The sequence below is a fragment of the Falco cherrug genome, chromosome Z (assembly GCF_023634085.1).
Source record: "Falco cherrug isolate bFalChe1 chromosome Z, bFalChe1.pri, whole genome shotgun sequence".
Lineage (NCBI taxonomy): Eukaryota > Metazoa > Chordata > Aves > Falconiformes > Falconidae > Falco > Falco cherrug.
The window spans coordinates 24,247,124-24,271,193 of record NC_073720.1 but is presented as its reverse complement, the minus strand read 5'-3'; the positions used below and the strand labels follow the sequence as shown (position 1 = coordinate 24,271,193).

The 24,070-nt window shown below is 39.4% G+C and overlaps 1 protein-coding gene across 3 annotated transcripts in view; it reads right to left on the bottom strand.

The window, feature by feature from the left end:
* Positions 1 to 24,070, bottom strand: part of MAST4 (microtubule associated serine/threonine kinase family member 4) — a 274,356-nt gene that overhangs the window by 188,876 nt on the left and 61,410 nt on the right. For all 3 annotated transcript variants that reach the window (XM_055699400.1, XM_055699403.1, XM_055699402.1), the window contains exon 3: positions 14,536 to 14,657. In XM_055699400.1, coding sequence (XP_055555375.1) covers positions 14,536 to 14,657 — 122 coding nt within the window. The remainder of the gene's footprint in view (positions 1 to 14,535; positions 14,658 to 24,070) is intronic.

Genomic DNA, 24,070 nt, shown 5'->3' with positions numbered 1-24,070 from the left:
CAATTTCTGTAGGTGTCCTGCCAGCAGAACTGTGGCAACACATGACGCTGGATAAGGCTAATACATGACAAATAGAAAAAAGGAGGTATCGGAGATAGTTTTTTTAAAAAAAGTTACTACTGCAGCACAGCACTGAAGAAAGGCAGGATAAAAACAAAAAAAAAAGTGGTTCTTCACCCTCACCACCCATCCCCACCAAAAAAAATGTGAAACCAAAACACCTGACAATATTGAAGAAGAGACCAATTCAGAATAAAGAAATTTATATTCCTTGCAACTAGTATCCTGCCACCTCCTAGGCAGCAAACAATTACCAACACATACTTTTTTGTTGGTTTACTTTTTGCCAACCCTTTACTGGGTGTTAAGGGTTACTGTCCTAGAAGGCTCAATTGCAGTTTACTTAAACTACTATTTCTCTCAGCAACACTACACAGTCCTATCTTATTCTTGCTTCAGATTTCAAAGCTTTCACACCTTTTAGGACAGCTTTGGATTCTAGAACAAAAAAGCTTAAGTAAGATGATTTTTGTAACTCAGGAATGCTTCTTAAATATTTGCTTGGCATACATTTCCATACTTTCCTTTTTCAAGTTTCTCAGTGCAACAAGCTTAACCTAATCAGTCAAAGTACTAGAATGTTAAAAGAAGTTGCAAAGGAAAACTGTACAAGGCTAGCTACGGAATTTAACAAAATGAAAACTGAAACATCAGAGTATGAACCATGCTGGCATATGGCAAAAAGGCTTATTTTAAACTGACAGCCCAAGGCCACATATCAAGTTCAAGTCTACCTACAACCTAGAGCCTTCAAGTTCAATGAGCTTGTCGTCTTAGCGAAAGACTTTTAACCTTATCTCAGAGTGAAGCACAAACCTCCTAGCAGATTCTTAATGCTGTTTGTACAATGCATAGCAATGATGAACCATTCCAAATACAGTGTTCCTGTCTCACCACAAATGCAAAGGCTCACATAAAAGTAGCAGAGCTTCCTGATATCCAAGCTTCAGTAGCCGAACTGGTTGTCTTCCTCACTACACATAGGAATAACTGAATCTGTTCTACAGGGGTATTTGGTGCTGAAAGTAGTGGTTCAGACTGTAGCCCCCATTCAGTAGTACTCATTATTACCTGCTCACCATACAAAGAAATAGTGTATCTTTCTCCTTGCAATCTAAAGGCAAATGTTAGGTTTAAAACAAAACAGAAAACACACAGACATACAGAAATCTCATCTCAAAAAAATTTGTCACATATATGTTCTGCATCACGAAGATCTGTTTCACCCATGCAGCCAAAGAGACTTGCAAACCCATTCTTTTGCAAGCCTCCTGTGCATATATATCCACACCAAACTGTCCATACTGTCACTCCACAATGCTACGGGACAAAGCGATTTCATTAGAAATAATAATTGATATGAGCTTATCATCAAGTTACGTTACAGAGACATGAAAGCCAAAGGCATGTATGATACTGGGAGCTGGAGGATGTACGCATATTTCTTATATCAGTTTGAAAAATCATTATGGCAATGAATCAAAATGAAGATGATCTTTAAAAAGTTTTATACAGATCAACACCTATCCATCTTACATAAATCAGCAACTTCTAGTATCACTACCCACTGTTACACTCCCCAAGAGTTTTCTTTAATGCTATGCTAATAATGTTTTCTGAGGGGAAAAAAGGCTATGGAAACACATTATCCATCTGCCTCTTGTTCCTTCAAGTTCCAAAAGCTCTGTTGCTCTGTGAAGTGTCACTGAAATCGGCTACAGTATTGGAGTGAGACAGCTGATCAAAATTAGCAGCCAAAAGTGACAGACCCACAGTTACATTGTCACTGAGATAAAGGCAGCTGTAATCCACCTGAAGAAGCAGATACCTTTTTAGTCTGTATACACAGCCTAACAGACGCAACCACAGGAACACTTGTTCATTTCAATATTAACAGGGAAGCATATTTAAGATGTTCAGTCATTGAGCGAATATAGGCCAGACAAACTATCTGAATGGGGTAATGAAAATCCACCACTTTGTTTTCATGATTTATTTTCCAAGACCTCATTTACCCATAGAAGCTATGCATATGAACTTGCACATTACTTTAGGAAAACAGGGAAAGCAATTCTCCCATTTTAGAGTGTTAGGAGCTAAAGGTGCCTTGTTTTAAATGATGACATTAATAAAGACAATGCATTAATAATTACTGACATACATTACAATTCTGAGAAACTAATTCGTTTAACAGAATCAAGTAGCATACATAACATCATCATTAACTACTGATAAGGCATATCAATTCACACATAATTTTAGACACTGTAAACAATACCCATTTTAATATTCAAAGTGTAGAACTTACAGTATTTCATCCACATAGCCATTTATGCCCCTGTATACATTTGTCTAATGTCCCTTTCAAAGGCTTAGAAAAAGCATGGAATAAATGTTCCATGTGAAATCAACAGCTCCCTTTCAGGGCTCAACATAACCAGTACCACCCAGGAAAAGAGAACAGACATGCTTCACCAGCCAAATGTTTTCAAGGCACTACTTCTGATGAGACCCCAGCTACAGCACTGTTCTGATCTCAGCTGCAATAGTGTTAGTTTTCTTTCTGTGTTTTGGATTTAGCATGAGAACAATGTTGACAGCACGCTGATGTTTTAGTTGTCAATAACTAGTGCTTACTCTAAATCAAGGGCTTTCCAGTTTGCCATGCTCTGCCAGTGAGCAGGTACACCAGAAGCCGGCAGAAAGCAGGGCCAGGACAGCTGACTCAAACTACCCACAGGGATATTCTATCCCACACAACACCATGCTCAGTACATAAACTGGTGGCATTGTCTGGAGGGCGTGGATTGCTGCTTGGGGACTGGCTGGGCATCAGCCAGCAGGTGGTGAGCCACTGTGCACTGCTTGCCTTTCTCAGGATTTATTCCCCTATTATCTTCCCTATAATCTTAGTATTATTATTATATTTGACTATTTCAATCACTAAACTGTTCTTACCTTAACCCAGGGGTTTTACCTTTTCCCAGTTCTCCTCCCCATCCCACTGAGAGGGAAGGGGAAGCAAGCAAGCTGCCACACAGTACTTAGTTGCAGACTGAAATTAAAACCACAAGCAGCACTAAGAAGGCACTGCTGCCCTGACAACAAAATCATGAGCTCTTAGCAGTATTTTTCTTGTATCCCCCTTCAGCATTACAATCCTATGCCTACTAACAGAGCAAAGCGCATTGCTCCTTTTACATCTATTTTGTATTTCCAAAGTAAAGATTTTCAGGCAATATACACTGCATGGGTTGCTACAGTGCTATTCTATTTGTGTTTCCATTCACCACGTTACACAAAAACAAGTTCACATAAGCCAGGCTGGTTTGCTGTGTACCCAAGAGAGCACTCCAGCTACTAGGTCCAGCAATGTGTTAAGAGAGATTTTACTATTTTTCTGAGCCGCTGTATATTACTTAAATACCCATCACCAGCAGGGAGAAATTCAAGGTTCCTTAGTTAGCAAAACTAGTTCTCTTCTTCTAGGGCTGACCAATTTACAGAAGTAGTAAGGCACAGGTCAGTGTAGGGGTGCAACAATTTTTTACACATAAAGAAGCACAGTTGACTGTGGCTGTTTCTTATGAGAGAAAATATTGGTTTTCTGATTATATCTTAAGGTTCTTGAAAATAAACTGCTTTTTCAAGGTACCTTGCCTACAGTCTCAGTTATACACGTAAGAAGAGCAGCCATGAGAGAACGATGCACATTCCATGGACAGCGTAGGTACACACTGGGTTTTCATGCCACCTGCCGGACAAAATCCTGCTTGCAACAACCAATTTCTGGTTTAGCCATTCAGGGGGCTTAGAAAGGTAGTAAAATCAATTATGAAAATACCAGAAGAATTTTTTTTTTCTTTTTTGCAGAAGCAGAATTCATTTTTAAGTAATGAAATTCCCTTTCAATGACACAACATACAGAAGTACATTGGTTACAACAGACATTTCAACTTCAGCGATTTTGCCTTTGCATCAAATACTGTTTCTCATTGCAAAAAGCATAGATGAATCACCAATCCAACCAAGACAGGAAGCCCTTCGATTTTCCAGGTTTTCTGTAATTATACAACAGCATAAAAGAAATTTATTTCTGAGAGCACAGGCACATCAAGAGTACAGTCCATTTCTCTCACAGATCTCTTTTCAAGCAGAACTGAGAAATTACATATATACCCAAATGTTCTTCCTTTTTAGAAAAGTTTCTGAACTAGTCTCAGTATTTTTCTGATGAATGCCACACATTCACGTTTAAAATGGCATAACTCCTGTAAGTTTGCAGTTCCACATATCTAGCTGTTTTCAGTGAACAAATAAAAAGAATCCTCCGAGTTGAGCCATTTTCAAACAATGAGCTCAACAGAGTATTTCAGATTCTGTATATGGAAAAGGAAGCAAATTCTTAAAAAATACTCACGGCAAAACAATAACCACAGCAATTACATTCTGAATAATCCCTTCCTAGATACTTAGAAGTTTGGTTCTTATGTGAAAACAGTCATAGGCAAGCCGTATTCCAACCGCAATTATTAAACTTTGGAAGGGTTTAAGTTGATGTTTAACGTTAATGCATCTAGTCTCCTTCATTTTGATGCCCCATTTTCATTTTTAGAAGCACTTAATCTCAACACTTGCAATAATGCGTTATTTTCTCAATGAGATAGCATGCTAACATACTTTCCCTTAAAGAGATGTAATTTTTCTTAATGTGTTTTGGCTAATCTTTCCACTACAAGATTCAGTACTTCCCACTACATGTCCATCATTCTTCGCAAGAGCTCCATCCTTCATCAGAGAACAGTAAAGTATTTCAACATTCAAATTAATCCAGAAGGTAGTTCACTGTGCCAAAGTCCTGACTCCCCATGAACCTAAGATCCATTACAAACCAGACAAACTACAGAAGTTTGGAACAAAAGGGAATGCTCTCCAACTGATCAATAGTGTCCTATATTCGGTAACCGCAGCACATATAACAAGCATACCAAAAACCATTTATTCACAGTTACAGGTTTCTGGAAAAGCAGCATCATGCTAGCAGGTTTGTTCAGGATACGCTTTTAGTGACCCCAAAATTAATGAAATACACTGAGATCCAACTCACTTTTGTTGTAGGTCAGTTTTCTTAGTTAACCTGAGCTCTTTCCTCTCTTACTTACACTAGAGAATCTCATACTTCAACTCTGTTTCCTAGTACCAACTTCCAACACTTTTCAAATAGATAACCTAACACAGAAAGAGTCAGGAATCCATGATCAGCCAAGTGTATATTATCAAGGTAAAAAAATATCAAAAGTCCACATTGCCAAATGCTCCCAAAGGACAGAAGCGCAATTTAGAGAAAGACATTTGATTCCACATCAATGTAGAAGCAAGTCTGACTAAAACCAGAGGTACACTCAGCAGCATGTGCCAAGGCCAAACTGTGGCAGTCAATCCACTTATATTTTTCAGTCAGTAAAACTGCACCTGGTTTTAGATCTAGAAACATAAGAAATCAGAGGTAGCAGTTCCATCATCCAACACAAAAGTAGGCTCTGTGATAGAATTCTCAAATTGGAAAATGCCTGCAGAAAAATCCTTGCTATACAACTTTGCTTGTTTGGAGCTAAAAAAAATCTTCCCAGATAACAAGAGACAGGACAAGAGGAAACTGCCTCAAGTTGAGCCAGGGGAGGTTTAGATTGGATATTATGAAAAATTTCTTCACTGAAAGGGTTGTCAAGCATTGGAACAGGCTGCCCTGGGAAGAGGCTGAGTCACCATCCCTGAAGGTATTTAAAAGATGTGTAGATGTGGCATTTAGGGTCATGGTTAAGTGGTGGACTTGGCAATGTCGGGTTAACAGTTTGACTCGATATTAGTCTTTTCCAATCTAAATGACTCTATGAAAATCAGAAAGGAGGAACTTCCATTCCTACCAGAGATCTAGATAAACTACTTTTACCCTCCCTCCTCCAGTGCCTGTAAATTAGCAGCGTCATTCAACTCAATCTGAGTTTGTTTTGAGAGATATAGCCATCATCAGAACCACGGCTGCACTCCAGCTCGAGGGATGAGTTATTGTTCCCACACTACCTGCTTTCATCCTCCGCTACACTACAATCACTTTGCAAGTATCATATGCATGAGACCATGCTGACATACAGAGAAGAAAATAAAAACGTTACTTCAATTTAAAAATGTTCTCTGTCTAGTTATCCCTTAATATAAGGATACTGCCCCAGAGTAAAAAAAACTGAGCAGAAAGGAATATCCCTCATCAGCTTCCAAACAAAGTCCACCATTTTTGGCCAAACTTCACTAGGAAGTTCAACGAATGTCAGTATTTGCATTTCTGTTAACTGAAACTGACACAGCAGAAATCAGGTTTTCTACAGTAATAATTACTCTCAAACAGTACCAGGAAAAAAATTTATACAGTGCTCAAGCTTCTTGACAATATATAGTATCACTATTGAAATTCAGATTATGGAGCAGTACCTTACTCTACTACAAAAATACTCTACAGTTGTGTGTGTTTTTTTATATAATCACCCTGTCATAATTATGCATAGGTACCTCTATCTCTAAGATCTCTAAGACTGCTAAGAACAGTCAGAGAGGTTGTACATGCCCCGTAAGAACTCCCAACGATGCCCTAACCTACTGCTACCCACCTAGGCAGCACAAGGAGCACTCCGAGGTTATCAGCACCTCTTGCTATGCCTTCAGTTCCCAAATGCAGAGAAAAAGACAAGGATTTTCCTACACTTAAAATGGTATTCTCCCACGCCTACTTTATCTCATTTATTTTAAAGTCAGAGCTGTGAGTGACATTAGTTTAGAATTTTATCACACATTTCCAAAAGTGGAAATCAGACCATCAACAGCAGATTTGTACATCAGCACACACTCCTCAAGCAAAGGAGAACCTCCCTGCAACTTTTTATTAAATATTTTCTCATTCAATTAAACCACAGTAGTCGTTTTTTCTGCTTTTTTTGATGGGGCCCAGGAGACAGCATTATAGCTGTCCTAAATCCATCCCTGTGTGAGCCATTTTTCCAGTCTCTTCCTGTCCTCCATGTCCCTTTTACATCCCGCCCATTTCCACCCTTATAAATTCTTTAACAGATTGCAGAAGCTTTTGATCTAAGGCCTGAAAAGTCCATCACTATATTCCTGAATCTTATTCCTTGTTAATCACAAATAATAACATTTTATTCTATTATCCTCCAAGCAAAGTCCAACAGCAAGCTGAGAAAGCTTCTATTCCCAGAAAGGCATCTAAACTTCAAACACTATAATTGATGACACATCAATTTCTTCTGGTTATACACTTCATTGCCAAACCACCATTACTCCCTTGTTTCTCATGTGGCTAATTTTACAAGCATTAAGGTTGATGGCCCCACTTCCGTAACACTTTCCACTTTCTTCTTTTTAAGATACACCGGCAACAAAATTCTAGATGACACTAAGATAACCATCACTAACACCACACAGAGAACTCAAATATCGCAGCAGGCAATCAGAATAAGCCCTTATTCAGAGTCGATACTAACACACAGTCAGAAGCTTTACTTCTAGGAATGAAGCACTACATTCAACCTAGCTTACTGATCTTGACTCTGCAGGTCCTGTGGACCAGATGAAAATGTGAAAGAATAAGGCATGCACAAGTGACAACACAGGCTAAGGAAGATACTTTTAACACCCCTGGTTTCTTCATTATCTAGAAGTAAAAATTGCTCCTAGTCTGCCTTTTCACTGTTTGGGGAAAGTCTCTCATGAAGGAAGATCGTTAATGGGATGCCTGGAAAACAGAAGCATGGTGTTCATGTGCAAAATAAGGATGTATTGCTAGCTCCTACACACATTTGATCTGTACTGGTTTTGCACTGTTAATAGGATACGTAAGAGGATTATACCTACATTCAGCTCTAACAAACTGTACGAAGTACAAAGAATAATGTCTCCTTTCACTTCTAGAAGATGCTCAAATACATTCTGTCAGCTGGAAGCTAACAGGCTGATGGGAGGAAACCTACTGCACCGCAAAATACATACGCTTGGAAGTATGTGCTTGCAAGACCTCTTAACCTAGGTCAGTCTTCCAAGAGAGATTATTAGTATTTTACTTACTTTTCCCGTTATTCTGTAACTAATGACATATTGCAGCATGAGACGTGTTCTCAATTCTGAGAAATCGAAAGCTCTCTATCACAAGAGGGTTGACCCTGGCTAGCACCACTTCTGTATTTCATTCACCAAGAATGAGCAAGAAAAGCATCATAACTAACAAAGACACTAGTTTTAATCAGACAATTTAGGAAAGGAGTCAAACATCTAGAACTCTGTTAAGCAATCTACAAATCTACAAAAATCTACAAATCTACAAAGAATCTACAAATGCGTTTTAAACCCAGATGTGCAGTGACTATTTTAACAATGATATAGACAAATAGAGGTATCTCTGTATTTGTGAAACAGAGCGCCCAGACATCAACTTCTTGCTTCAGTTTATCAGAAGGTATTAGTTTCATGGCTCTGGATCAGATCTTCTCCAGCCTTTTGCTGTGTAGAAATATTGTGTATAAAGGAGGCCTTATGAAGATGGATGCTCATTTCCCTCTACTACTAAATTAGAGCTACATACTGAATTAGAACTGTGATTAATAATTTGTTAGAAGGTAAATACAAAGAAATATGAATGCAAATACAAATTCATGGGCAAGGAGTTACTGAAATAAAGTACGCATAGGAGAACAGCTCTCTGGTCTTCAAAGCTAGAAGTAACTGAAGCATGGAAAACCTGCTACCATTACTTGGCAATTTTAGCATTTCATAGGAATAAATACCTTCGATTTTCCAAAGATTCTCAGTGATTAGTCTTAGAAGTTGAGCTGGTTTTAAGTCAAACAGGAATATGGCATTCAAAGCTATACACAGGCTTAGCATTCAATGAACTCCTCAGTTCAAACTCAGTATTTCTGAAATTCACCTAACTGTTTTGGGAACATCTTAGAGACAGATTAGCTACTTAGGCCATTACTATTATATCTTCCTCATGTTTCTTGCAAGTGCCATCCCTGTACACGCTCATTAACTTGCAGAGTATTAAATAGCTGTTCATAGAGACAACCAACAATCTCAGGCATTAAAGACCTGAATTCCTGGACAGAAAGAGCTAAAATTTAAAGCAACTCAAGTTTCAGATGCAGGTCCCTCTTGCTCTCTAGTAAGTTTATTTAAAAATAAATTCAGTGACGCCTGATAGCTATTAGATAAAACCAAATACAGACAATTAATGATTTGAAATGTTCCCTACAATTCTAAGCCAAAACATTTAAATAAAGGCCTTTTCTAAATACATCATTTGCCCAAGCACAACTGATACCATCATTTACTTATCTAACCAATTAGTGTCTCTAAAGTATGCACTGTATTTGTTTGCAGTCATTTATTATCTAACCTATAATTTTGCAGCTTCTCAGGCAACAAACTGCTATCTTGCATCTGGGGAATAAAATGCACAAAAGGGTGCTGGTGTGCTGTTTGAACACATGCAATTACTGGCAGTTACATTCTAATTAGCATAATTAGTTTTGAAACAGTTCTTATAATAACTGTCAACATTATGTCAATTTAGCTGAAGTTAATGGCATATTTAACAAAGACACACTCATTTTCAGTATTTAAAAGAATGGAAGAAGGAAAGTCCTTTCTGAAAAAGTAAAACTGCTTTTCAGACACTGAACATTTCTTACTTTGTTTCAGCAATTCATCTTCTAAAAACAGCACTTTATATAATTATCACCCTCCAGCTTCTGGAAGACCATCCTTACAAATTAACACTGATAAAGTGGCAATAAAAAGCAAGTACAACAAAGTACAGATGCTTGCAAATGCAGTCTTCTGTTGTTTTGGGGAAGGCAACAGTGGGGGGGGGGGGGGGAAGTGCGGAAGTTGGAAAAAAATCTAGAGGTAAATCTTGGAAAAACTAGAAGAGGTAAATAGTGTGCTAATGTGCTAAGAAGTATCAAACGCTTCTAGTCATACTTAGACAAAACATCCCTTTACTGCTTACTAGGAAAGGGCATAAGCCATTCATAAAGGCCAGTTTTTTACCCTTTTTCCAGTTTTGGTAAGTTACCAGATACTATTTACAAGTAGCCAAAGATGTTGCATTATTAAATCAAGTAAATACTTAGTCATTTCACTGACTCTTTTGAGTTTCCAAGAAGAAACAGCATGTCTTTCAGGTAAATATTCATCTTCTGCACCAGAAGGAACAGCCCAGCGTATGCTTAGTACTTGCCATAAAGCTGAAGTTACACAACCAGTCTTGACTGAATTTAAAAGCCAGGTGTATTACAGTGTACATGTTTCATTTAAGAATCTTGTTCATAGTGGGGTTTTATTATGTGGATATTTCAAAGAGCAAGTTACTGTTCAGTAGTCATGAAATATGCTGTCTTAAAAAAACACCTCTCAACTGTGAGAAATCTTTGCTGGTTTGGGGTTTTTTAACTTATATGAAACACAAACAAAATGAAGGACTTCATGCTCCTTAAAGTAGATTTTTTTGGAGGGTTTGTTTTGGTTTTTTTTAAATAAAAAAAGTAAACAAAACAGGAGTTTGATATTAAACCATGGTGAAGACAAAGAAAATCCATGGAACTTTTACCCAATTAATTTGGACACATTCTTTCCCTTTCAGATACACATTTATCATCATGTATCATAAAGGCATCTTACGTTCACGTTTCTACTGGCTTTATGTATGCAGCTATCCAGAAAAACTTAAAATCAGTTAAAACTTGATTCAATCCATGCCACTCAGAAGAAGTATCTTTCTGCCTATAAAATGGTAACTGCTCAGTTTCAGACTCATTATTAAATTTTAAGCACATCAGCTTATTATAATGAAGTATTACCAAATTTACTTTATTTCGATTTATTTAGAACTACTTCCCAAAAGGTCTGCTAGCAGTAATAAAAACAGACAAGTCAAAACAGTACGTATTAATGGCATTTGTAAACACTTGTAGAGCAGCAGGAGAGCTGGGAGAGAACAGGAGAATTGCTCCCACACGTTGGATGAGGCAGTGACATTAAATTAATTCCCAAACCACTTCAACAGAAAAGCAGCACTTTCAGGAGCCAATTCATTCAACCCTGAAATAGGTGCCTAAAATCAGGCAAGCTGTCAGCCTATAGGGCAAGCAAGGAAAGTCACCTAAGCTAGCTCTATCACTGTTCCCCTACATTAGCGCAGAACTCCGCACTGAGACACACACTGAATTGCCTTCCAGGAGCATGTATTATTCTCCACTGACTATGGTGAGGAAGAGACTGACTAGACCAACATTTGACCTTTGAGAACATCCTAAAGTAGAATTGCTCTATACCTCAGCTTCACCTTTCTATTTAGTGTCAAAGACATCCTGTATCATTTTCTTAGAGTTTCTAAGCCCACGTTAATACCCCCTGATGACTCCCATCCTCTGCGTGACCACCACAGAATCTGTCCGTTACGGACAGCTCAGCATGCTCCTGCCAGAAGCAGAATAGTAACAAGACAATCACTTAGCTATGTCTAAATTAAGAGCCCCCAGCAAATCTAATACACTGACAATTCATCTGAAAATCTGCCTTCCCCGTACACATTTTTAACCCACTTATATGGTTTCATACAGAAACTGTATTTTTAATATATAGTCCAACTGCCTATATTACAGGAGTGAAACATGCATAGCTACTAAACTCTAAAGAAAAAAACCTATAGCCCATTTCAAATCAATATTACATAACTTAAAAATCTGTAATTCACCATAAGAAGGATTTACATTGTGACACGGTAGGTGACCTAGGAAAGTTTTTTGTCTTTTGTACCCCACCTGCAAAGCCACTAAACACTAGTATGCATCTTTGAGCTGCTTGCTTGTTATTCTTGTCTGTATTGACACATAATCACTACTCACCATCAGGTCCACATCAGCTGGGTATCAACCCCAGCAAGAATGATCCATCCTAGTAGAAGAACTAGTAACAGGCTGGTTAATTGTTCAGATGTGCAAGACACTACATTTAAAATCATTTCAACTCAGACTGTGAACATCTAAATGGAAATTCTTCATACAAATCTCTTCTACATAAAGTCAAACTCTTTCCTACATATAATTAAAAGCTCCCATTACTAGAATGTAACAATAGGCCTCCCCAACTCAACTCTTTCAAAGCACAGAACGAAGACCAAATAAAAAAGTGGAGGAGAGAGAGCGATCCCTAACTTTTGGGCCCTTTTAAGCAAAGGCAAGAGTCTTTCAGAAGCCTAACAGCAAAGTATTTGTCACAGGAAGTTTGAGAAGAGATTTGCCTATGTGACCATGTAACATTAAATCCCTTAGGAGACAAGTCTGATTGGCAGTTCCAGATAACAAATAAATACATCCACCCCACGCACAATCTGCTTAGATCTGCGTAGCAGGCCCTCTCCTGCTTTTGCACCAGCATGGAAAGAGTTGAAGTGAGGCACAGAGAAAAGATGTAGAGATACATGAAGGAAGAAGCCTGTGGAAGACAAATATGCCCTAAAACTCAGTAAATGATGAGTAAAAGGCCCTTAAGGAAGCACAGCTCACTGAATTTTTCGTAGGTCTGTTATTTTATGACCATTTAAAACACTTTCTTAACAAAGCTGATGAATCTTTCTCTTCCTATAGTTTAACCATTACACTAAAACATGAGCACAATGTTGCTAGTGGCATAACACATAATTGTTGTGTGCAGAGACAGAGGACCAAATAGCAACAAGGCATACTTAATTTAGATCAGAAGAAATTATTCTTTTAATCCCCAGCTACAGAAATAACTTCCTTCACCATGAACTGTTTCTCCTAACAAACTAGAAATCAAAAATACATAGGTTGATACTTAGTTCCCTGGAAAATACTAGGGCTCAAAGCATAGAATTTCCAATAGAATCAAGCATTTGTAATAAGCGTGGAGTCCAATAAACCACATCTGCCCCAAAGAACCACAACCACCACTAAGCAGAAACTGTGATAACATTGGTAAGTGTAGATTTGCTGCCCGTAAGTGAAATGCTATTTCAGATAGACTTGTGGAGAAACTAGCCATCTACATACCAGTATGATATGAAAAACTAGCATGGTGGTATCTGTTTAGCATTATCTGATCACAGCTTCTTTAATCTGAAGATTATGCAAAAAAAAGAGGTGAATTCCACCCCAAAACAGACATGGATCAGTGAGTTTTAATAATCAGCCAAAAGGCAGAAGAGAGGCGGGGCAACATTAATAAAAATGCCCAGCGTTTTTATACAACATGCCATACACATATTAATTATCTGAACAAAAGTATAGGCTAGTGTACACGGTACTGCATTAGGGTGTTCTGGTTTGGGCCCCTCACTACAAAAAAAAGAGTGCTGGAGCATGCCCAGAGAAGGGCAATGAAGCTGGTGAAGGGTCGGGAGCACAAGTCTTATGAGGGGCAGCTGAGGGAACTGGGGTGGTTTATTCTGGAGAGGAGGAGGCTCAGGCTGGAACCTTATCACTCCCTACAATTGCCTGGAGGGAGGCTGTAGGCAGGCAGGGGTCGGTCTCTTACCCCAAGTAACAAGCGACAGGACAAGAGGCAATGGCTTCAGGTTGTGCCAGGGGAGGTTTAGATTGGATATTATGAAAATTTTCTTCACTGAAAGGGTGTTTTGCACATTTGAAGCACTGGCACAGGCCACCTAGGGATGTGGTGGAATCACCATCCCTGGAGGTGTTCAAAAAACATGTAGATGTGGTGCTTATGGACATGGTTTGGTGATGGACTTGGCAGTCCTGGGTTAGCGGCTGGACTTGATGATCTCAAAGGTCTTTCCTACCTAAATGGTTCTGTGATTAAATTTCAACACATCTGAAGATCTTCATATACAGAAGAACAAAGCAGCATAATGGATGCCTGAAAACAGAAAGCTGAAAGTTCAAGTGTATGATGCATCTCAGCCCTTATCATTTTATCCAAAAGACTTAAGCTCATGCTTCATACACCCGTGTTCTGAGGACAGTCCTGCAGAAAGTGGAAACAAAGACATTGATAGAAAAGAATGCTCAGAGGAAAGGACAGTTATCTTCTATTGCTGTCTTAGAAAGCATGCCTTTTTTTCTTTAAGGAAAGAAACCATTTAAATACAAACAGCTATATTAATGCAAAATTCAGCTCAGACTTTACACAAAATCCAGTAACCCAAATCAAGATTTACTGCTACCATATATGTTATTCAGTTGCATACTACATTAAATGAAGTTGTATGTAGAAATGCACTAGGTACTTTAAAAACACAACTTAAAGAGCAGAGTTTGATCTGGAAATAAACACTAGTTTGACCCCCATTGCCCCACCAATAAATACAGAAATGCAACAGATATTTTTTTTTGTACACTCCTAGCTTAGAAATACATTACTTACCACAGTGTCAATAAGTGTAGGTGCTGACTGCCCAAGTGCTTGGTAGTGTATGCGAACAAGATTAGAGGTTTCTGAAGGTCTCCACAGCTGCTGCCCAGTTGCATTAGGAAGTAGGTACTTGCCTGTCAAGTTAAGAAAGACTGTGTTAAAATACTAGATGCTGCAGGTGAGGCAAGGCAATGGACTGAGTTTACTGTAAGATAACACTCTTTAACATTCAAAAACATTTGGTTTTTTCACTATAGCCCTGACCAGAGGGGATTCCACTAAAACAGAATTCCTGCTATTCACTTGCTAGTCCTTCACATCACCCTTCCACAAGCTACACTTCACTTAGGCAAATTCATTCTTTCCGCATTCAATTTCAATATACAACTGTACTTCTTTCCTACCTAGAAACACAATGCAACAACAGATAGAAACATCCAGAATGGTGAGTCTGAACCAAAGAAACTTAAATTCTGAAGACCAGCTAAAAATAATTTAAAAAATAATTTAAAAATAAAAAAAAAAAATATTCTACTATATACTCCTTGAAGAATAAGGTTCCAAGCCTGAGGTACAAGACCAGGTTTGTTGGAATAAGGCACTTACTACGTAGATAACAATTACACCACCCTGTGAGTGGGGACTACTCTGTTTCTATTCCAAAATTCCTTATAATCTACCTAGTAGTAATCACTCAATTCCCAAGAAAGTATCTGTACTCAGTGACCCAGGTAAGAGGAAATCCCTGAGGCACAGACCAGCCAAACCGCAGGAGCACTGGCATCAGGCTCTGAGGGAGCAGCTGGCAGACCCCTCCTCGGTGGTTGCATGCTGACCACCTAGCAGCATCACTTCATTGTGGCCAGACCAGCTCGGGCCCAGTGCCAGAGAAGGTCAGATCCCCAGCCAAAGCTCTGCCACTCAGTCTGGAACATGTCCCCACAGGTACTAGTTAGGTAGAAAGCACCTCTGGCTCAGGAAGCCCCTGAGCTGTAAACCAGCAGTAGGGAGAATACTCAGGTAACTAAAAGGACAAGTATGTAGTGATACTGTTCTTGCTTACTGTCAGCCACTGTCAAGGAACAGAACAAGAGGCTATATACTGCTCGTATCACATACGTACACCTTCAGTTTGCGACAATAACACTACTAAAGCAACTGACTTATCTTAGAAGACAAGCTGATGCAAAGTGACAATTGAAAAGATTATTATTTTTTAAATCAAATCTAGGTTCAAAACCACAATGAACAGTTCAAATGAAAACCACCTTCAAATGAAACATTCTAAACTTCTGTTTCCTGAAATTACTAATTCCCATCTCATTAATCTTGTCACCTCAGAGAACTACAGAGTGGGTATGTGTATGACCATTGACATGGGATTTGCCATGAAATCAAAGGCCTCAGCTTCATAACTTTATTTTTAACAGCAGATCCACTGGTCTCTGTAAACTGACTGTCTTAGAGAGTTGCCAAGAAGCAGCACAGGACAGTCTTTTTAATGCTTCCCAATTAATCTTCAAGATGTGCTACTGTTCTTTATTACACTGGTAAAGCAGAATCCACAGACATTTTTCACCCAATTTCCTAACAGCTTGCCCAAGACTAGAAGAAAATGTGTAACAAAGCTGTGGTTTCTTGCCCAATTATCCAGGATAACATTTTCCAGAACTGGAAAGACTGAATTAATTTACCATCTGCTCTCTTTGCCTGTTTATATCAAATTCTGGTTAACTTTTTACGTAGTCTCTCACCATCCTCAACTACAAGGATGCTATAAAAGCTTAAGGCATTGATTCCAACATCCACATGTCTGATATTCCATTGAAGTCAATCCTGGAATACACCAGTGACTTATGCAGTCAATTACAGCTTATATCTATCACCTCAAAAGGTTAATTCCTTCTCATCCAGGCACGAGAAAGAGAATTGAAAAGTGAGTGGGGAAAAAAAAAGCTATATATACCTCGCGCTTAAACAGGTATGTTTTATTTCTTTAATGCTTTCCACATCAAAAGAGGTCTGCATTTCCTTTACTTGCTTTTTGACTCTACTCCTTCAAGTCAATGGTAAGATGAGGTTCTCTGGGTGAAACCACATATTTCCTCATGCTGGCTCCCCTCATTACAAAAAACTCTCCAGCTAGAATGCACCCTACAAACACTGTAATGAAACTCTGCAAGAAGGCTCCTAAAATTCCAGCAAAGTCAAGCCAGCTCCAAATATTGTATCACTCTTGGTAACACCAGTAAAATGCTTTGGCAACACCTGTTTTGTCAAGTAGGCATATATTACACAAGTCACTCAGAAACTCTGTATTACCCCACCCTAGAAGCCACAGGAAAACTACATTAAACAATTTGCAAGTTGATCACTGTTAGCATACTCTTAGTGCATTTTATCATCATAGGAATCAATACTTGAAAACAATAGAGTTGTCATCTGATCTTTAGGAAAAAAAAAGAATGCAAGTAAGAAAAAGGCCTTGTTTATTAAAGCTTGTTCTAAAACTGCGGAAGAGCATCACCCTTTGGTTAACCAATGCACTTCCTAGTCAGGGTTTGAAAATAGTCTCAAAATCCATTGTCAGACTTTAGGCTTTTCCCAGAGTACACTGATTCTCATTTCAGATAAACCCTCTGAGCGTCCCATGGGAAAAAAACAAAATGGAAGGCCATCATTTGTATTTTGTCCATAAATTAATCTGGTTTTGTTTAGGTTTGGATCCCAAGCCAGAAAGGTTTATTATTAATGTTTGTCCTTACTTTTTGCTTTAAATGTGAGCCAGACCCAAAATATGGCAAACCAATATTGTGATTCCTACTCATGTCAGTCACCCAGCAGAGCACAGCACTCTGAGGTACCTTACCATGGGCAGGGCTATGCTGACACAGAACATCTCCAATGGACACCGTTATTCTTTGTCCTTTACAGGCATCTCTGTTTTACTCAGTTTTTATCTTGCTCAAATGTCTGAAAGAAAGTCTAAGATATTTTAGTACAGAGGCAAGATGGGAGGCAAACCTACTCTTTACAACAAGAAGATCTTACACTAAGCCTTTCCTTCAACTGTAAGATTTTGCCTGACTGACAAGAAACCAGAGTACATTAACTCAGCATCACAGGGCCAGTGTCTGCACTGTAAGAATTCACTTAATACTCCATTATTTCATGATTAACCTCTAGAAATATTTAAAATAACTTTGGATAGCCTGTGGAGTACCTAATTAGGCAGTCAACACTAGCAAAACTGCCAATGAAAATGTAAGCTGGAATGACCTGTCCTCCCATCCTTACCCCAAACAGGAGCCTTGAGGGCACTGTAGATTTCACAACATACTGAAATCAAGGTAAGCGTAGCACACTGTCTGCAAATTCCAGTTCTTATCATAGTGCATCCACACGTGCTTTTAAACACAAAAATAGCATATAATAAACACGCTTTCTATAGAAGCAGAAAAAGCCATGGCTTATACAAAAAGATGGTAACAGATAAATCTCTTATCTGGGAATACCATTAACCTTTATGCAGAGAGATATTACCAGGAGATAAGCAGTTACCAACAAGAACACCAACTGCAACAAAATATCTTTAAATAACAGCTGTACTTTCAATCCTGTGCTGCTTAAAATAAGAAAAGTTGGATATACTTTACAGGAATGAAATGAGGTTTTTATATTTCCAAAGGCAAATGGAACATCAACATTTCTTACAGAAAAAAAAAAAAAATATCTGCCAACTCAGTCCACTTTCTTTGAGGGATTACAGTGCCACTATGTTGAACCACCATTTAACAAAACAGTCCCTCACCACTAGTTGGTCAGCAACTCTCCCTGGATTCCTCCCTTAAAAAAAAAAAAAAGAAAAAAACCCCCCTCAGACTATCCACTCCTTTTTCTTGCTGCTGCAGTACTCCCACATTTTCTCCTGTTACAGTTTCACTCATTATTGCATGTATTTTCCCCCTTTCACATTTTCTTTAAGAACCCCTTGAGTTTACACATAACCACACTTTTCACATAACAGTTTGGTTGGGAAGGAACCTTAGAAATGACCTAGTTCCAGCCCCCTGCCATGGGCAGACACACCTTCCACTAGACCAGGTTGCTCAAAACTCACATCCAGCCTGGCCTTGGTTTAAGCACTGGTATTACACATAAAGCTTAAGCTGAAATGCGTTATTACTTTTTACACTGCATTCATTTCTGCCTCCAAGTTTAATGCTGCAAGCAACTACCCTCCTTTTTGAGTGAACTGACTCATTGGGGGACAGAGAAGAAGAATTCACCTCAACTCCACCTGATCCCTTCCATCTTAATTTGGCATTTTTGGCCCACATACAGCACATAAATACTGCCAGTGTCCAGGCCAATCTCCATCTAACAACAGACCATTGCCACACCAGTAGTAATTTTCTTATTACTTTCATCAGCTACTGATGCAGACAAGTCAACTACTGATACACGTCCCCTGCTGCTGTCCCATTCGATCCTAAGATGGCCTCTGAGCGCCTCCCATGCCTTCCACAGTGGCTTTGCTGGCACCTCTGCTACCCTTCCTGCGCCTGAAACTATCAAGAGAGCCCAAAGTCACAACACTGTAACCAATGGCGTCTCCTCCCACACCTGAATGCAGCCCTCATTAGTCCAGCACATTTATCAAAACACATGTCAATGAAAGGTGTCTTAAGTTGATTACATAATGGCAATAACTTAATACTCATTGGTAGACACAGGGAATACAACCCTGGAGTTCACCGTTATCTCCCTCTGCCTCTCACACGCCCAACTTCCTTTTATAACGGGCATCTGTAGAAAGCCCTAATGGAATCTTTGTTACTTACTTCCGTCATCCAGCATGCACATATTTGTTGTATGCCTTACTGCGTAAGGCCAAAAGAGACTAAAAAACCACACATGCTTCCTCAAAGATCAGTCTCAGAAGATGGGCTTTGCTTTACCTTAATTAGAAAAATCTTCCCTACAGCTAAAGTAGTCTTCTTCCCCTCTCCCTCTCACATCCATACCACAGTGGGATGGCTGAGAATTACTAAATGAGCTTAAACTTCATACCTATACATCTTCCACCTTCAGTTATAATTTAGAAATTACTTGTCTCAAATCTTCAGCAGTCTCATGTCCAAAAAGTACATTAAACTGGACTATGTTTAAGTGATGATGAGAAAGCTGTATTGCTCCTTCTGATATGTAATTTTGCAAAAAGAAGAATCCTGCACACCGAAAGCTCAGAGATAGCTCTTACTTGCAACTCTAAATATTGGCAGACTTGCAACAACCAGGTTATGCATAGCATACACATGCTCTAACTTTAAGAACATCAGAAAATTCACCATTGCTCACTTCAACCACAATGCGAACAGCTACTTCAGCCTGCTGCCAGTATTCTTGGCTGCCAGCTCTCTACCACCTTAACATTTATCTTTTTGCTACCTGCTTCAAAGAAATTATGATAAGATATGACATAACTATCTTCCACTGCACTGTGAAGAAAATGCCCAACAACCCTATTAGGAATGACAAGTGTGAAGTGATGTGCCAACACACTGCTTTCTCTATAGTCCCTACCTACTACGATCCCTATTTTTGCCTCATATATACCTTCCTAGGCCACATGATTGAAGAAATTATTTGTAACTATATGTTTACAGTATTTTTTCAAAAGACGAAGTTTCCCAATAGAACAGCTTGCCCTCATTTTCACAGGAAAATATCTATAGACTTTTCCATTCAAGTCCTCAACCTTCAACCTAAGGACTAAGCATAAGAAGTACTTTCCCCTCTTCTCAAGCGTTTCTCAAGCTGTACATTCAACTGATGTTAAAGCATATGTCTTGGAGCAAGCAGGTGCAATTTCCCTCCACATGTGGTCAGACCACTGGCTTCACAACATCCATTCAACAGAGTCCACCAGTGAAAGAGGAAGATGTAAGCCTCTAGGAGTACAGATAATGTAGTCTTGATGTGCAATTATAATGTATTTATAAACACAGCACAGAGACAGTTTTGCACTAACAAGCTGAGTTACTAGCAACAACAGGACTGCAGCCTCACAGAGCTCTAATTTAGGTATTCAGCTGATTAAACTCAAGCATTTAACTAAGTCCAGGCAAGTTCTTTCATGTGTGCTTCTCCAGGTACTTTGCTGAATATACTTCAGCCAGCTAATTCAACAGCTCTTGCGGTATTTTTTAAGGAGCTACAATGCAAACTTCAGAAATTTAATATGCATGTTCACTTTCTCCACATTTTATTTTTCTACTATTCAAGATGACTTATCAACTTTCAAGCTGCTCTTATAAGTATCCCAGAGAAGTTTAAACTCTACTTCTCCACCCCTCAAAACAGCCAACTTGCAAATGCATCTGCTAAGCGGGCACTCTACTGCTACAGTTTACTTTGATCTCAACACCAACTTCACATGTTCCGATGACATTAATTATAAGCAAAATTAAGCAGCAATCAAGGAGTTAAAGGTAAAATAATGAGACAGGAATACAGTATCTTCTGTTCTCAAGGTACACTATTACATGATGCAGAGTTCAGACATGAAAGAATATGGAAATTATCTTGCTAGGCACACAGGGAAGTAAAAACGCAACTCTGCAGGCTGATTGAAGCCTTAGACCAGGGGTCCTCAAACTATGTCCCACAGGCCGGCTACGGCCCCCCAGGGTCCTCAATCCAGCCCCCAGTATTTACAGGACCCACCCGCCCTCCCCTGCCGGGGGTTGGGGGGGAAACCAAGCAGCCGCAGATGACTGCCTGCCACTGCAGCCGCGCGCCGGCCCCCTGGTTAAACAGTTTGAGGACGCCTGCCTTAGATGATGAAGGTAACTGACAGTGACAAACATAAGCTAGTGTCATCTCAACCACCAGTGCACCAAGAACCATTTAGAAATGTGTATTTCACAGCACAATATATTTACTTCATCTGTAAAAGACAGCTTTATACTGCATGCTTGGGAAAAAACATTTTCTCAGGTGTGTAATTACAGAATAGCTTGCACCTATCTCTTTCCACTAATTCTGGATGAAGTTTAACATGTGGTACAGTGCTTTAAGGAAGCCTTTGAGGAAGGCAGTGAAAAGACTCCAGCACATGTTCTGGGTAGGCAATGCTACTGAATGAAGAGTGTTGTGCCTGTTGTCATGCACACCTGGCTGTTGAACCTTCTGTACCCAAGACAGAGGGGTGTTAGCGCTGGTGCTGGGCTGCCACCCTCTCTCCACTACTGTCGGGGAGAGCCCTCAGGCAGCTGCAGCTGAAAAAAAGACATTCTAAACTGAGTACATCCAGTCCTGTCATGCATCACAAACATGAAAGCAATTTTGAAACTCATTTCTGCTCTGATATCTGAGGGGAAGAAAACGCAGGAAGTAAAATTTCTACAAAAAGGCACATCTGAGAGCTTTGGCACTGGCAGCCATCCTTCCTCTGCATCCCACAGCACCCTGGCTTCTGGAGCCTGAGACAGGCCAATAAAGCCCACCAAGCTGTATCCCCAGACGCAGCCATGAAATCACATGAGTTTTTATGAAATTGTACATGCATAATTAATAAGTCCCATAATTGGAAGTCAGTAAATTATTTTGACATTATACAGAGGAAATAGGGAACACTTCCCCTTATCTACACCAGCTGGACATCATTAATGATCTTTTTAAAATGTTGCCACTAAAATAGTGACATTACAGTTATGACAAGCATTGTACAGAATGGGAAGTTACCATTTCCAAAGAGGTTTCAAGATACAAGTCCCATGATTGTATGCCTAGCTCTCCTCATCCACCAAGCTGAATCAAGTATTTGACACTGTAAGGTTTCATGAGCTAATCTGCATTTTCAGCAATATTAATAAGAAAAAGATACACAGCATAATGTTTGTGAAAACCCTGGATTTCTACCACTGCCAGCTGGTCCCCTATATGACTTCCCTTCAAAGTCCTGCCAGCACATGCCAACCCAAGGATGAGAGAATAGCTTATTCTTCATGGCCCATAAAGCTGTTACCTTTCTGCCAGTTAGTGTTTGTAAAGCAATGAATCTCTGATGCAAAGAAAACAAAGAAACCCCAGATTCATTTCAAATCAACCACAGATTAGTTATAAGGGAACAGCAGTAACTGCCGAGTATATCTGGATGACTGATGACTCAGAGGTGGAAAGCTGATCAAAGCAGGAATATTAAAGAAAAAAATATACACATCCCAAGATTTCTTAGTTTTCAGCTCTTCACTAGATCATGAGGTAAATTCATTAATGTAAGTGCTTTCAAATCTTTGGATTAAAATTCTATAAAATTAAATCTGTATGTGTTATGTCACCAGTATTTCTGTAAGATCAATTTAAGGTTAGCAAGATAACAGCCGTACCACAATTAGAGACAATTAGCCCAGCAGGAAGCCTGTTTCCAGGCAGTTATTGATGAGATAACAGGAGGCAAGATAAGAAGTTGATGCTACAGGTAACAAAGTGTATTTTTTTTCCTTTATATCTCACTGCAGAGCTTATTGGTACAGCAGAGAGACAACTGAGCTAGCTGCAGCACTCTGCAGACTACAAAATCTTTCCAACAATATGCTCTCATACCTTTCAGAAGTAGAAAGGGAGACATCAATCTCCAAATGCTGCACCAGGGCAGCTGAGAAGACGGAACAGACCTGCACCGCACACTGCAGTACAGATGAGCAGCAATGAGACATGAAAGCAAGGCCAATTTGATTTGCTTGTCCAAGTGATTTGCCAGGTTAACCCCCTTTGCAGTAAGAGCTTATTTAATTTCTCAGCCTTTCACATTACTTTCTGCCATGAATTCTATTTAAGCATCTCTGAACACAGCAAACTAAAATCTGTAGACAATTTAAGCCAAAAACCCTCTGACTGTAGACAGTCCTTTGAAGTCTGTGGAGATCAAGAAAACCAGCCACCACAGAAAAGCAGCTTTTTAATTAAACATCTTTTCTCCTGATTAGAAACAAGTTTAAAGCCCCACTCTGTGCACTGTTAGGAATCCTTAAGAAGGCCATCTAAGGCTAGGGCGAGAAGCATTTAAATACATATTGTACACACCAAAGTCTATTGTCCCAAGAAGCACAGAGCTGACCTGACCTGACCGTGCTTTGCTTTCAGTCTGCCCAGCACTCCTCCAACACCCCTGCACACCCAGCGGGCACCAGCATCCTTATGAAGCAATGATCCTTTCCCTCTCTACTTGACTTTGGGCTACTAAACGAGTAGCTACAGCTCAGCTTTGTGACAGGACTTACTTCACAGCTGAACAAACTGTGCAACGACTGTGTTTACAGCACCTGTGGCAGAACTTTCAAAGCTCCAGTTTACTCCCCAGGTAAAGGATGTCGCAAGTGCTGTTACAGGAATGGGTGAACACAGGGAAGGGTAAGCTGGAGCAGGAAAGGAGTTATGATGCAAAGGCAGAGAAAGGCAAACGCTAATTACTGTGTAAGTGGTTTTGCTACCCAAAACTTTATAACCCTTTGGAAACATGACATTTTAAACTAAAAGAGGT